Source organism: Microtus ochrogaster, chromosome 5 (assembly GCF_000317375.1).
Source record: "Microtus ochrogaster isolate Prairie Vole_2 chromosome 5, MicOch1.0, whole genome shotgun sequence".
NCBI classification, from domain to species: domain Eukaryota; kingdom Metazoa; phylum Chordata; class Mammalia; order Rodentia; family Cricetidae; genus Microtus; species Microtus ochrogaster.
In genome coordinates, this window is record NC_022012.1 from 43,217,384 (window position 1) to 43,231,855 (window position 14,472).

At 42.3% G+C, this 14,472-nt stretch overlaps 1 protein-coding gene across 1 annotated transcript in view; it reads left to right on the forward strand.

The window, feature by feature from the left end:
- Usp28 (ubiquitin specific peptidase 28) overlaps positions 1-14,469 on the forward strand; it is a gene marked incomplete at its 3' end in the record, with an annotated part of 58,147 nt that extends 43,678 nt beyond the window's left edge. The window contains exons 15-27 of the mRNA XM_026779093.1: positions 11-69; positions 271-341; positions 1,401-1,629; positions 3,773-3,967; positions 4,929-5,068; positions 5,257-5,442; positions 6,300-6,395; positions 7,980-8,158; positions 8,275-8,353; positions 9,387-9,466; positions 9,996-10,119; positions 11,208-11,403; positions 14,381-14,469. Of these exons, the coding sequence (XP_026634894.1) occupies positions 11-69; positions 271-341; positions 1,401-1,629; positions 3,773-3,967; positions 4,929-5,068; positions 5,257-5,442; positions 6,300-6,395; positions 7,980-8,158; positions 8,275-8,353; positions 9,387-9,466; positions 9,996-10,119; positions 11,208-11,403; positions 14,381-14,469 (1,723 nt within the window). The remainder of the gene's footprint in view (positions 1-10; positions 70-270; positions 342-1,400; positions 1,630-3,772; positions 3,968-4,928; positions 5,069-5,256; positions 5,443-6,299; positions 6,396-7,979; positions 8,159-8,274; positions 8,354-9,386; positions 9,467-9,995; positions 10,120-11,207; positions 11,404-14,380) is intronic.
- Positions 14,470-14,472: the final 3 nt, after the last annotated feature.

Below are 14,472 nucleotides of genomic sequence, written 5' to 3' on the forward strand. Positions count from 1 at the left end.
CTGTTGTTAGGATGGAGTGCAGAGAAGCAGTGCCATTATTAGGATGGGGTGCAGAGAAGCAGTGCCGTTGTTAGGATGGGGTGCAGAGAAGCAGTTCCGTTGTTAGGATGGGGTACAGAGAAGCAATGCCGTTGTTAGGATGGGGTGCAGAGAAGCAGTGCCGTTGTTAGGATGGGGTGCAGAGAAGCAGTGTAGTTTGTATGTGTGTGGCCATCATGGTTAGCAGGCCCAGCATACAGATGCACTCACAGAGTTTTTCTTTCTTAACAGATTTAAAGAATTGTATCGCGAGCACCACCCAGGCTATCGAGCAGATGTACTGTGATCCTCTTCTTCATCAGGTAGAATTAAAAGTCATGGAAAGTAGGCTGATACAAATGGTAGAGAATGCAACACCACAAGGAAAGAGCTCCCTAAGACAGAAATATATTGTTCTCTTACCTCACGTGGAAAGATTTAGAGCGTCTTTTATGTGCATTGACACCTAAAACATCCTCTTTTGGATTCTGCTATGTGGTGTTTTTCCATATAATGGAAAGATTTGCTGTGAGTGGCTGGAGAAATGGCTCGGTGATTAGGAGTGCATGCTGTTCTTGCAGAGGACCCAGGTTCAGTTCCCAAACTACCTATACCTGCCAATTCTAGGGAGATCCAATACCTCTGATCTCTATGGGCACCTGAATTCACATCTACATACCCACATGCACGCGCACACACATAATTTTAAAAAAAGACATCTTAAAAGCAGGTTTGCTATTAAATATTAATAAAAAAGTTCTCTGCAAATGGTAACTGAAACAGTGCCATGGGAAAACCAATTAGAAACCAGTTCTCCATCCCCTTAGCAATGTCCTGATGCTTCATTTCTCTGGTGATGGGAGACTCTAGAAGGAAGCCAGTCTAAACAGAAATCCTTACTGTCCACATTCGTTTCGTGGACACAGTAGTGCAGAGACTCCTCTGTGACTGACCCATGGCACAATGCCTCTGGAACACATCTCTGCTCCCAAGCAGGGCAGTAAGCATGGTTGTGGTATGGAATAGGAATAGACCGTGTGACTTGGCTTTCTCTCTTTTCTCTTGTGCTGTTTCAAAAAAATCTGCACCTAAATGAAAGCATAGTAAGGTACTGAGCTGAACTAAGGCTGAAATAAAAGAGCACCCAGGAGGGACTGTTTTAACTCTCTCATTTTAAGAGCCCCGGGATTGATATCTTCCAAGGTTGTATTTTCATTGGTCTATCCTGAAGTAGTAAAATGCTCAATGTGAACTCTCTCTGTTATCTAGTGTGTGTAGTCATTTCCCTTCTTCCTGGTTGTTGGGAATGTTTTGAGTTCTAGTAATGTAAACGTCATCAGATTTCTTTGCTTCGTCTGAGAACCTTCCTTTCTGCTTTGCAGGTGCCTTACCGTTTACATGCCGTTCTTGTTCACGAAGGACAAGCCAATGCTGGACACTACTGGGCTTACATCTACAACCAACCTCGGCAAATCTGGCTCAAATATAATGATATCTCTGTCACTGAGTCTTCTTGGGAAGAACTTGAAAGAGATTCTTATGGGGGCCTGAGAAATGTCAGTGCGTATTGCTTGATGTATATCAATGACAAGCTACCCCACTTCAATGCAGGTAAAAATGGCCGAATGGAATCCAGAGTTGGGGGGAAATATAGTCCCTGGGAGAAGAACAGTCTTTTCCTTATGTTGAAAACATTTAAACTACAATTTATTATTATGTAAAATGTTTTTAAAACATAAAAACTGTAAGAGACTAAAAAGAGAAAATAGGTTTACTTTTCTCTACTTCTGTCTTTGACACCATCAGCCCCACTCCCCAGCAGGTCTACACTGTGATGTCTCTGTCATAGAGACATGTTCTGTGTGTACGTAGATTTTAGGATCTACTTCCCTTCCCCGTTTTTCCTCATGGAGGTATTTTTCTGTTCATTTCTATCCACTTTTTACTAATTGTGAGGATTCAGCAAACTTACTTTTTCATAAATAGAACTTCCTTAAGTGGGTGTACTGGCTTGAACCTGTAATCTTAGCATCCAAGAGGTAAGGCAGGGCTAAAGCAGAGCCTGTCTCAGAAAGTTAGAAAGCAGCCGCCCTATATTTATAGAGTAAAGCCAGTAGTGGTGGCTGGGGAATTACAGAGGGCTGTAGTGGCTCTTGGTTGCCTGTGAGTTCCTTGTTACACTGCCTACATTTCTGTTTTATGGAGTCCATGGCAGGCTGGGAATTTAGATTTGTTTGTAGAATGCTTGCCTGGTGTGCATGGAGCCCTGGGTTTGATTCTCGGCACTCTGTAAACTCAGTGTGGTTGTGCATGCTTGGATTTCTAGCACTCAGAGGTGGGACAGGATCAGGTGTTCAAGGGCAGCCTGGGCTATATAATACCTTGACTCAGAAGGAAAAGTAGACTTTGTTCTTGTTCATGAAAAGGCTGCTTAGTGACAGCTAACAAGGATCTGCTCTTCTGTTGTAGACTCTTTGGTTTTGATAACGTAATTAGAATTTAATAATGCCCTTGATGTTTTTGCCATTTTTTTTTTTACTAAAGTTCTTAATGTTCTTGATTATGCACCATTTACCCAATATTTCATCTTGATTTTTGATAGCACATAACTGTGTGGAATTTGAAGAAGTATAAGTACTTGGCTTCCCCTCCCCCCGTTCCTTTTTATTTTTCTTACTGAGACAGAGTCTCACTATAGAGTATCTGCCTGCCTATGCCTCCAAAGTGCACTCAGATCAATACCTTGATTGAAACTCTTACTCAACTGTATTAAAATAGGTGAACATTCTTTTGTCTTTCTGAAATAGTATGTCATCTAGTCTATTCTGCCTCCCTGGCTCCTGAGCCTCCTGCCTTCCCTCTCTGTTGCTGTACTGAGATTGTAGCTGGGTGCCACCATGCCCTGCTAGGACATTCTCACCAGTCTTAGATTGATACAACTTTTACTTTAAATTTTTTTTTTTAAGGTTAAAAAATATTTCTTTGCATGTGCCTGTGCTTATGTGCATTTGTGCATGCAGGTACCTACAGAAGCCAAAAGATGTAGGATACCCTGGAGCTGAAGTTACATGTAGTTATGAGCCATCCTACATGGATGCTGAGAACTGAACTTGGTTCTTCCTCAAGAGCAGCATGCACTGTAACCACTGAACCATCTCTCCAATCCCCTAGCTTAAGATTCTGCCACATATGTTGTTGTTTACATTTTAAAGAAACACTGACTTCATCCAGTGACTGCCTATGATTAAATCATTTTTCTGTCATGTATTCATTCATTCACTCATCCAATAGATAGTGACTTTAAGGATTTATTTTTATTTTATGCTGATGAATATTTGACTGCATACATGTATGTGTACAATATTCATGCCTGATACCTGCAGAGGCCAGAAGAGAGTGTCAGATCTCCTGGAACTAGAGGTATGGATGGCTATGAGCTACCATGTAGGTACTGGGAACCAGCCCTGGGTCCTGTGCAGGAGCAGCCAGTACTGTTAGCTGCTGAGCTGTCTCTGTTGCCCCAGCAGACACATACAGAGCACCTGCCTGCTGGTGCTTCTTGGCACTGCTCCTGATATGTCATCAGAGTTTCTGATAGAATTGCATATGTGTAAGTATACACGTCTGTGCACGTGTCCATGTAGGGACAAGAGAAAAGATGAAATGTGCCGCGCTTCCTTCTGGGAAGGTCTGTCTGATTTATTTTTGGTTTACCTTTTTTTTGATGGCTCTCCATTTTAACTGCTTTCCTCAGAGGCAGCTCCTAACGAGTCTGATCAAATGGTGGGAGAAGTGGAAGCCCTGTCTGTGGAACTCAGGCAGTACATTCAGGAAGATAACTGGAGGTTTGAGCAAGAGGTGGAGGAATGGGAAGAAGAGCAGTCCTGTAAGATCCCACAAATGGAGTCCTCCCCAAACTCCTCATCACAGGATTTCTCCACATCTCAAGGTACCCAAGGAAGGCGCTATGCCGGTCTAGTCAGGTCTTGCTGCACTCTGCAGCCACCCCCAGGTACTCGGGGGCATGGTGATGCCTCTCTTTACTGTGGGTTTCTATTTTTTTCAATTTCTCATTTTTCCTTAATGGAATGGGTGGGAGAACACATGCAGTAGCACAAGAGGATGATGTGTGGAAGCCAGCTCTCTTCTCCTACCACAGTTGGCAGGGTCAAACGCAGGTCCACAGGCTTGGCAATAAGCACCTTTACCCACCGCACCATTTCTGGCCCAACAGTGGGTTTCATTTATAGTTGCTATCGCACAATATGATAGAATCATTGTACCTTTAGAAGGTGCTTTTTTTTAAAAAATATTTATTTATTTATTTATTTATTTATTTATTTATTTATTTATTTATTTATTATGTATACAATATTCTGTCTGTGTGTATATCTGTAGGTCAGAAGAGGGCACCAGACCTCATTACAGACGGTTGTGAGCCACCATGTGGTTGCTGGGAATTGAACTCAGGACCTTTGGAAGAGCAGGCAATGCTCTTAAACCACTGAGCCATTTCTCCAGCCCCCAGAAGGTGCTTTCTGATGAGCAGAAATAATGCAAGAAAGGCTTATCCCCCAAGTTGTAGGAGAAATTATGACAAGATTAAAAGCTGGACTTCATGAAAACTCTTCTCCATAGGAGATCTTCCTAAGAAATGGTTGATAGAAGGAAAAATCTGTAGTGTGCAAAAATAGGAAGAACCGAGCACAGTAATTTTAACAGACCTTCAAGGGTCCTTGTATGGAATAGCTGTTGCTTGTCAAAATTTCTAAGGACGTTTACATGGGCTTTGAAAAAGGTGTGCCAGGACTGTATTTAACTGTGTGTTCCTCCTGCTTGCCTATTTTCAGAGTGTTGAGAATGTATTCATCAGCTGTGACACCTATTTGACTTTCTTTTTGTTTGGTCAGAGTCTTCAGCAACCTCCTCTCATGGCGTTCGATGCTTGTCCTCTGAACATGCTGTGATTGCAAAGGAGCAGACTGCCCAAGCTATTGCAAACACAGCCCATGCCTATGAGAAGAGCGGAGTAGAAGCAGCCTTGAGTGAGGTGAGACTGCATAGGGCGAGACAGTGAGTGGCCCTCCTGCAAGAGGGTCTGACTTTTGACACCAACTGCCAGCTGTCTGTCGTTTTTATTGTTCATGTGTCTGTTGAATTTAACCACCCCTCTTTATTTCTTCTTGTTTTACCCCATTATTGTTGTTCTTACTCTTTCTCTCCATTCTGCTGCCACAGCGTAAGGAAGCTGAACCTGAGAAGCCCAAACCCCAGGAAACAAACCTTGCAGAGCAGGCAGAGCAGACCCCAGAGGCCAGTGACACAGAGGCTGCTGCCCCGCCTAACTCTGAGGTCTCTGAAGTCGAGATTCCCAGTGTGGGAAGGATTCTGGTTAGATCTGATGCAGATGGATATGATGAGGAGGTACAGAGAAGAGTGCAGGCTAGCTGTATGTTGTCTTTCAGAAGGTGTCTGTCATGAGCTAATGTTTTCTCACTGAAACAAGTAACAGCCATGGAGGCCTGTCTGCTTTTGACCTTAGCTGCCATTTTTGGAAAAGCACTGGAGACCCATTCCTGCTGTGTAATGTTGGCATGTGTGTGCATGTGTGTGTTCATCAAAGCTTGGCCTGGAGAAGGCAGGATTAGTTCCATTTGGTATTATGGACAAAAATATGTTTACCTTCTAGAGACAGTTTGCTTTTGATGGTAGTTCATTATTTTGTCTTCCAAGTAGAATTTTTCCAATTGCTCAGTAAGTAAAACAAATGTAGATTGAAGTTCTAAAGTTCAGGATGCAGCTGCTTTTCATGGTCTGCCTGTCTCCTTTTCTGTTATACTACACACAAATAGTCATTAATCCTGTCTTAGGTTTCTGTCTTTTGCTGTGGGTACATATTTTTTTATTTATTGGAAATTTACAGTTATTTATAGGTAGGTCTGTGCCTTTATGCCTTCATTTAGGGAGCTAAGTTGAAGTGCTGACCAGAGAGTTGAGCTTATTCTTCAGCAATGCCCAGTGGAAATGGTTTTGGACATCTTTCTTTGTCTTACAGAATTAGAATGTGCATGCAGAGGGACAGCTTGTCATAGGCATCATTACAAGGACAGCCAAGTTTGTGCATGTGTCTAGAATAGGCTGTGCAGTTTGACCCACAGCCTGTGCTGGCCAAGGAGACAGTGCTCTGTTTCTCATCAGCACCCTGATCACCTGTCATCATCCAGTCTCCTTTTGAACCTGTCTGCTCTCCTTTTTCTTCCTGTTTGTGTCCTCTATGGTAGGTGATGCTGAGCCCTGCCATGCAAGGGGTCATCCTGGCCATAGCTAAAGCACGCCAGACCTTTGACCGAGACGGGTCTGAAGCAGGGCTTATTAAGGTACTCTTGTTTTAACGTTTTAATCCTCATGACCCAGGGATAGTTCCATGAGACGGTGGGAAATGGTGTTAAGATGGCCTGTGCTGGGAAGGTAGTTCAGTTGGAAGATCTAAGTTAGATTTCCAGAACCTATAATAAAAAATTATACAGGGCTGGAGAGATATCCCAGCACATTCTGTTCTTGCAGAAAACCCATTTGGTTTTAATATCCCACACTGAACAGCCCAGCTCATCGCCCTGCTTCAGAGGGTCTGACATTCTCCTGACTTCTATGGGTACTAGACACATATGCTCCTTGCCCCATACATACACACATGTAAGTAGGCATGGTACAGTGCAGATTTGTAATCCCAGTGCTGCAGAGGCAGAGATAGGATCTCCGAGGCTTGCTGGCCAGCCAACATAGTAGCCTACTTGGTCAGTCTGAGGCCAGTAAGAGACCTTGTACCAAAAATTATGGTGGGACAGCACATAGTGTCATGTTCCTTCAATCCCAGCATTTGGAGGCAGAGGCAGGTGGATCTCTGAGTTCAAGACTCACCTGGACTACATAGTGAGTTACCAGCCAGCCAGGGCTACACGTGAGACTATTTCAACCTTCCACTTCCCGCCAATAAATGTGTGTTGGATAGAATCTGAAGAATGATACTCAAGATTGCCCTTTGGCAGCCTCACACAGAGACATAAAATATACTGTGTTAAAGTGAAATACAACACCATCTTTCCTAGGAAGTCCAACTGGTGAGCAAACTGTCCCACAAAGCTAATGACTAATCTTCACCTGGTACTAGCCTAACAGTTAGTTGTGCCACTGTGCATTACATTCAGCCTTCAGAGATGAAGAGGTGGTTAAATGTTGATTTATGTCACAAACTGATTGACTGTGCCTTTGTATCTTGGGAATCTTCATTAAAAAGAGAAAGGTTATACTATTTAAAGTATTTTAAGTGTAAGATGTTTGAATTAAATTACATTGGGTGGATTTTTAAACAATTTAAACTAAATTCTTGTGTTTTTAAGAACTCCACGAGAGGGCTGGAGAGATGGCTCAGAGGTTAAGAGCATTGCCTGCTCTTCCAAAGATTCTGAGTTCAATTCCCAGCAACCACATGGTGGCTCACAACCATCTGTAATGGGGTCTGGTGCCCTCTTCTGGCCTGCAGGCATACACACAGAATATTGTATACATAATAAATAAATAAATATATTTAAAAAAAAAGAACTCCACGAGAGCCAGGCATGGTGGCACATACCTATAATTCTAGCACCTAGGAGGCACAGCCAAGAGGATGGCCACAAGTTTAAGGCCAGCCTGATCTATATAGTGAAGTCCAGACCCTCTCCACAAAAACAACCAAAACTTGATGAGGAAAATGTGTTTATTTTTTGAGTGAAGTATTTCTCTAGTGCTAGAATTGGAGGGAGTGATGATATGCCTACTATTCACATTGCAATTTCTTGACAAGTAGTCCTTAACCTAGCGTGGATTAATGAGAGGTCCTCTGGCATTTTGGTGTCAGTTTCCGTGTATGTGCTCAAGTCCACAGTGTTCCCTTCTCTGCTCCCCAATTCTGTTTTTAACAGGCATTTCATGAAGAATACTCCAGGCTCTATCAGCTTGCCAAAGAGACCCCCACCTCTCACAGTGACCCTCGCCTTCAGCATGTCCTTGTCTACTTTTTCCAAAATGAAGCACCCAAAAGGGTAGTAGAACGAACCCTTCTGGAACAGTTTGCGGATAGAAACCTTAGCTATGATGAGAGGTGAGAATGCCAGACCTGTTCCTGCGGGGGGGTGGGGGTCTCTTTAGGCAAGTTCCTTTATTGCGGAGGTGCTGCCCTGCACCCTGCCATTGCTTTCTGAACTCTGTCCCACACAGATCTATCAGTATCATGAAGGTGGCTCAGGCCAAACTGATGGAAATTGGTCCAGATGATATGAACATGGAAGAGTATAAGGTAAGTTTGGTTGTTTTGTATATTTAATTCTTCCCAAAATATTAACTTTGGAGGCAGGTGGTACTGGAGACAAAATGAACAATTTTATGTTACCAAACTGACTAGTTTCCTAATAACAATTAAAATTTGAAAGGGGGAATGAGTGTGGTTTGGCACACCTTTAATCCCAGCACTCAGGAGGCAGAGGCCTCTGAGTTTGAGGCCAGCCTGGTCTACATAGGGAGTTCTGGGACAGCCAGGGCTACAGATTGAGGCATAGAATATGAATAAAGATCTTGTCTTAGCCTCAGAATCACAGATCTCTCTCTTGTTGGTCTTATGTTAGACTATGTCTATGCTTATTTCCCAAGGGCCTTTTGGAGCCTTGTCCTAGGCAGTGTCTGTGTGTTAGTGGGTGAGTAAGGTTGTCATCTTCTAGTATACAGTAAAATATGTGGAACTACAGATTAAAAAACAGAAGCAAAAGACCTTTTCTGTGTACAGAAGTACTGAGTTGTGCTGTCTGCATGTGTGTATTGTCTACACTTGTGTGTTATCTACACTTGCTGAACTGGCAGTGGTTTGTATGGCTTGAGTAGTCTTGTGCTCTCTTCTTCCCCATGTCTGACTGTTGATGTCTCAAGTGTCATTTGTGTAAGCCATAGCTGAATAACTTTGAGTGTTGTGTTAGGATTAGGAGGGTTTCCAAACTTGTTAGGTGAAGTAAAATGATTTTCTGACCCTTAGCAGAAGAAATAGAACACTGCGAGTTAGGGTCAGTGATATAAACGTTATATTCTACAGCTTAGGTGAGGGTCGGATTTGTCATGAAGCTGAGACTCTGGCTTCTTGATCCTTCTGCCTCCACCTTTCCTGTGTTGGGTACAGGCATGCACCTCCATGCTCAGCTTTAAATTTTTTTTTTTTCCAAAAGTTTACATGTTTTTGTAGTTGGCCAAATTTGCTCAGTAAATGTTTGTACTGAGAGTATGGCAGTGGAAATGAAGTACTGGTTTCCTGAGACAAGTCATTAATGGTGGTCCTTCCTTTCCAGAGGTGGCATGAAGATTACAGTTTGTTCCGAAAGGTGTCTGTGTACCTCCTAACGGGCCTGGAACTCTTCCAAAAAGGAAAGTATGTGGGCCTTTTCTTTCACTGACATTGCTACTGAGAACTCTGACACCCACTCAGGGATACTCAGATGTCAGAACCATAAGTCCCCCTGCTTTGTCGTATACTCTGTGGCCTCTACACCACCATGTTTGTGCCTAGCCTTGTTCTACACATCTGTCACACCTTTTTTTTGGGGGGGGGGTGTCCTTCACATAATAATGGACTTATTTTTGAGGAGATAATGTTATGCTGGGTTCCCTTAGTGACGAGAAAATGAAGTTTTGATTGGCCTGGGCCATAGTGAATAGCTAGTCCCTTTCTTTGTCTTAGAGGTGGAGAAAACCTAAGGCCTGAAGATGTTTCCTGATTTGCCTTCCCTTTCTTGGCCATTGTGCAGAATTGCTGAGACTGGCTGTGGTCGTTGGCCCCTAAGCTTTTCCCAGTACACACCATATTGTAGCTGAATATATTCTCATTGCAGGGAAGTGAGAGCTAAGCCCTAGGTTTTGATGAAAGAGAGATCAGCTGTGGTTTTTCTCCCACCTTGTAGGTACCAGGAAGCACTGTCCTATCTAGTATATGCCTACCAGAGCAATGCCGCCCTGCTGATGAAGGGGCCCCGCAGGGGTGTGAAGGAGTCTGTGATTGCGTTATACCGCAGAAAATGCCTTCTGGTTTGTACTGCCTACAAAACCTTAATCTCTTCTCCCTCTCTCACTATGTCGCTCTTTCCAACCCTTGACAAGTTAAGCAAGCCATGCCTATCTCTGCCCTTTCGTGTGCCTGCATTAAAGCTTTTAGCATATTGCCCCACTGTGTATGAGTTTGTTAAGCACAGAGCCGCCTTCTGGTCAGCTGTTTCCTCTGAGCCACAGTGAATACATGGAAAGAATGTGATGTTTTCCGAGGTCACCTATCAGGTGACAGTTTTCAGGACTTGAAGTCCAGTCTATAGAGGGTTACAGAATGTAAAAATTGGTCTTGCTAACCTTGTCACCTTCCCTCCTGTGCATTGGGAAGCCATAGGGAAAGGCAGGTGTAATCCTGTCAGCCTGCCCAGGAGTGTAGGCCCTGCTAGTTCTTCATGAAGTGTCAAGAGATGGCTGGTGTACAGATTGTCTGTATGTGTTCATTTCCCTCCCCTCAACATCCTCATTTTCTGATAATTTTTGGATTGCTATGTCAGGTGTGGTAGAACTGGCTACTTTGCTAAGAAGAGGAGCACTAAAAGGCTTTGTGCTGTTGGCTTCTAAGTCACCAGATACAGATCGTCACCTTGAGTTCTCACCCCTTTCTTGCTGCTACTATATTAGGGATGGTTTAGGCTTTCCATCCCTGCTCTCATTCTCCAGTGTGTATTAGAGTCCCATAGGGGACCTTCAGACATTGGTGACAGCTGACCAGTCTGGGGAGCAGCCTGGGTTTCAGTGTCTTCTGCATGGGTGTCTAGTAGTCAGTGAAGTTTGAGAATCACTAAATAGGTCTTTGGGTAGAAATAGATCTCAAATATGACCTTGACTTTTAAGTTTTGGCCAACGAGTCACAAGTTTGGGTGCATTCAAATCATCATGGTAGTTGCTCTAAAATCACAGGGCCCAGGTCACCTACATCCTAATCATAATTATGTCAGCACATCTGGGGAAGGAACCAGTGCTCCCTTTGTCCCCAGTTAGGTGATTTTGGTGTGACCGTTGGCTTAGATTCCTACTAAGTTGATACTTTTTTCCCAAACGTTCTCCGCCTCTCTGCCTTTTATCTGTAGGAGCTCAATGCCAAGGCTGCTTCTCTGTTTGAAACAAATGAGGACCACTCTGTAACAGAGGGCATTAATGTGATGAATGAGTTGATCATTCCCTGTATCCACCTGATCATTAATAACGACATCTCCAAGGATGACTTGGATGCCATTGAAGTCATGAGGAACCATTGGTGCTCTTACCTGGGGAAGGATATCGCAGGTATGTCGTTAGTACTGCTTATAGAGTATCTGGGAACTCATAGTGGTCTCACTCTTTAGTGTTGCTGGGAACCCCTAATATCTTCAGTAAGAAACCTGGGTATGCTCCATGAAAGAGAGTCTGGGAGCTTGGCTTTTACTCTTTTCCACCTCCTTGTCTCAGCCAGTTGCTGAAGCCACTCGGGTCAGCAATTTCTATAGAGCTGTGACTTAGTTTGTCACTTTTTAATTTTTTCCAATACTTGGAACTAAACCCAGGGCCATGCTGAGCAAGTACCCTACAGCCCTTGCTACTCCTCTGCCCAGCAATCCCTGTGTGAAAACAGTCAATACTCTGTAGGAACGTTAGCCTTCTGTTATTTCTCCAACTACTAAATTCTGGGTTTTAATGTTTAAACATCAAAATATGTTTATGCAGAGTGTGATTAGCTGATGGCTCTCTAAATTTCCTAAGGTTTGAAGTTACTGTGTATAAGAATATTATTAACTAATTACTTCAGTGAATTAGTATGGAATATCTTTTTTTTCCATTTTAATATTTATTTATTTATTTATTATGTGTACAGCATTCCTTCCATGTATGCCCACAAGCCAGAAGGGGGCGCCAGGTCTCATTACAGATGGCTGTGAGCCACCATGTGGTTGCTGGGAATTGAACTCAGGACCTCTGGAAGAGCAGTCAGTGCTCTTAACCACTGAGCCATCTCTCCAACCCTTTTTTTTTTTTCATTTTTTAATTGTTTTTATTGAGCTATATATTTTCTCCATTCCCCTCCTTTTTTCTCCTCTCCCCTTCTACACTCCCATGGTCCCTATTTACTCCCAGTTTACTCAGGAGATCTTGTCTTTTTCTTCTTCCTATGTACATTAGATCCATGTATGTCTTTCTTAGGGTCCTCTTGCTATCTAGGTTCTCTAGGATTGTGAATTGTAGGCTGGTTTTTCTTTGCTTTATATCTAAAAGCCCCTTATGAGTGCATGCATATGATATTTGTCTTTCTGGGTCTGGGTTACCTCACTCAGGGTATATACCCAAAGGATGCTCAGTTGTGCCACAAGGACATGTGCTCAACTGTGTTTACAGCAGCATTATTTGTCATAGTCAGAACCTGGAAACAACCTAAATGCCCCTCAACTAGAGAATGAATAAGAAAAAATGAGGTACATTTACACTATGGAGTACTAAACAGCAGAAAAAAATAATGACATCTTGAAATTTGCAAGCAAATGGATGGATCTAGAAAACTTCATACTGAGTAAATGGAATATCTTAAGAGATACTGAGGCTAGTATTTTGTAGGTGAGTTCAGTTAGCTTGAAAGGAGTATATTCTGATAGGAATCCTGCTTGTTCATTGTCTACTCATGTAAAGATAATCTAATGATTTGTTCTGGTATGCAGGATTTATTGCTAAATCTTGTAATAAGCAATTGGTGGTGCTTCCTTTTATCTGCTTTTCTCTAGACCATGTGTGCTCTATAGTTTATTAGTTCTCTGTGCGCTGTGTATTTAAGGCTTTGAAAGACAATAGCACCATTGTATCTGTGGTTCAGAACATCACATCCAATTTCTCAAGTTTTAAGGGAATGATTGTTAATAAGAATAACCATGATGGCAAAATAGCTTTTGCTACTTGGCCAGCAGGGCTTTGTTTCTTACTGATCTGACCTAAAGTAGGGCTTTTCCATTTTTTCCTGCTTGTACCTCCTTTTCACCCATGGAACTGTTTGTTTGTTTGTTTTATTTTGTTTTGAGTCAGCATCTCACTATGTTCTGGCTGGCCTAAAACTCACTCTGCAAACCAGACTGGCCTCAAATTCAAAAGAGATCTGCTTACCTCTATTTCCTGAAACCTGGGATTAAAGGCATGCCCTACCAAACCAAGCTACTTAAAAAAACATTGATTATTATTATTATTATTATTATTATTATTATTATTATTATTATTATTATGTGTAGGGGGATGCAGGTGCCATAGTGTGTGTGTAATTCAGAAGACAACTTTGTGGAGTTTGTCTTCTCATCTTTACCTGGGGTCTGGGTATTGAACTCAAATCTCGGCTTGTACAGCAAGCCCTTTACTCTTTGAGCCATCTCACTGGTCTCACCCAGGAAGTTTTTACACACCCCAGGTATGTAGGCATATCAAAATAGGTATGCAAATCAACCTTAGCATTTGTTAAAGACAATAACAAATTTTCATGCTCGTGAGATGCATTGCTTTCTTTTTCTATGAAGGATTAAATCTGGATTGAATATTTGATACTTCAGGATTTAGAACATCTGAAAAACACTGGTTTTCAAAGTTTATTGGTATTTTAATTCTATGAATATCAATACTGAGTATACCACTTTACATAAATATGTAGTATAAAATGGTAGAGGTACTTGAGGGATGTTTCAGAAATGATAGAAATTCTGATCTAATCCCAAGCCAAAGGTCACATATGCTTTTTTTTAAACAAGTCAGCAACTCAAAGCAATTTTTTAAAATCAAGCACCTTACTACATCCAATCCAATCCAGAGGTAACCTAATTTGATACTACATACATCAAATAATGGTAGGAAAATGTTTAAAAAGTATTTTCTGTGATTAAATTTTAATGTTTCTATAAAGGGAAAGTTTGGCGGCATTTGTTGGCATTGACTGGATTGAATGCACATTGTGTGTTTAGAACCAAGTCCTCAGTGGAGTCACGGTTACATGTTTGCTCTTAGTGCTGCCAAAGTTTTCATGACAACCTCCCCCCCATATAAACAGGCATGGACATACACTCAGTTATGCAGCTCTATGTGGGCTTTCAGCTACAGTGAGAGGCGGAGTCTCAAAGGCATCCTCTCTGTTAGCTGCAGTAGGATGCATGCTGTGGGAACTAGAGGTTGGCTGCTTGAAGGCCCTCCTGTATAGCTGCAGGCTTCTTAGTTTCCACTAAGATCTCTTTAGCTTTGTACATAACCATCCATTTTCTCTCTACAGAAAATCTGCAGCTGTGCTTAGGGGAGTTTCTACCCAGACTTCTAGATCCTTCTGCGGAAATCATCATCTTGAAAGAGCCTCCAACTATTAGA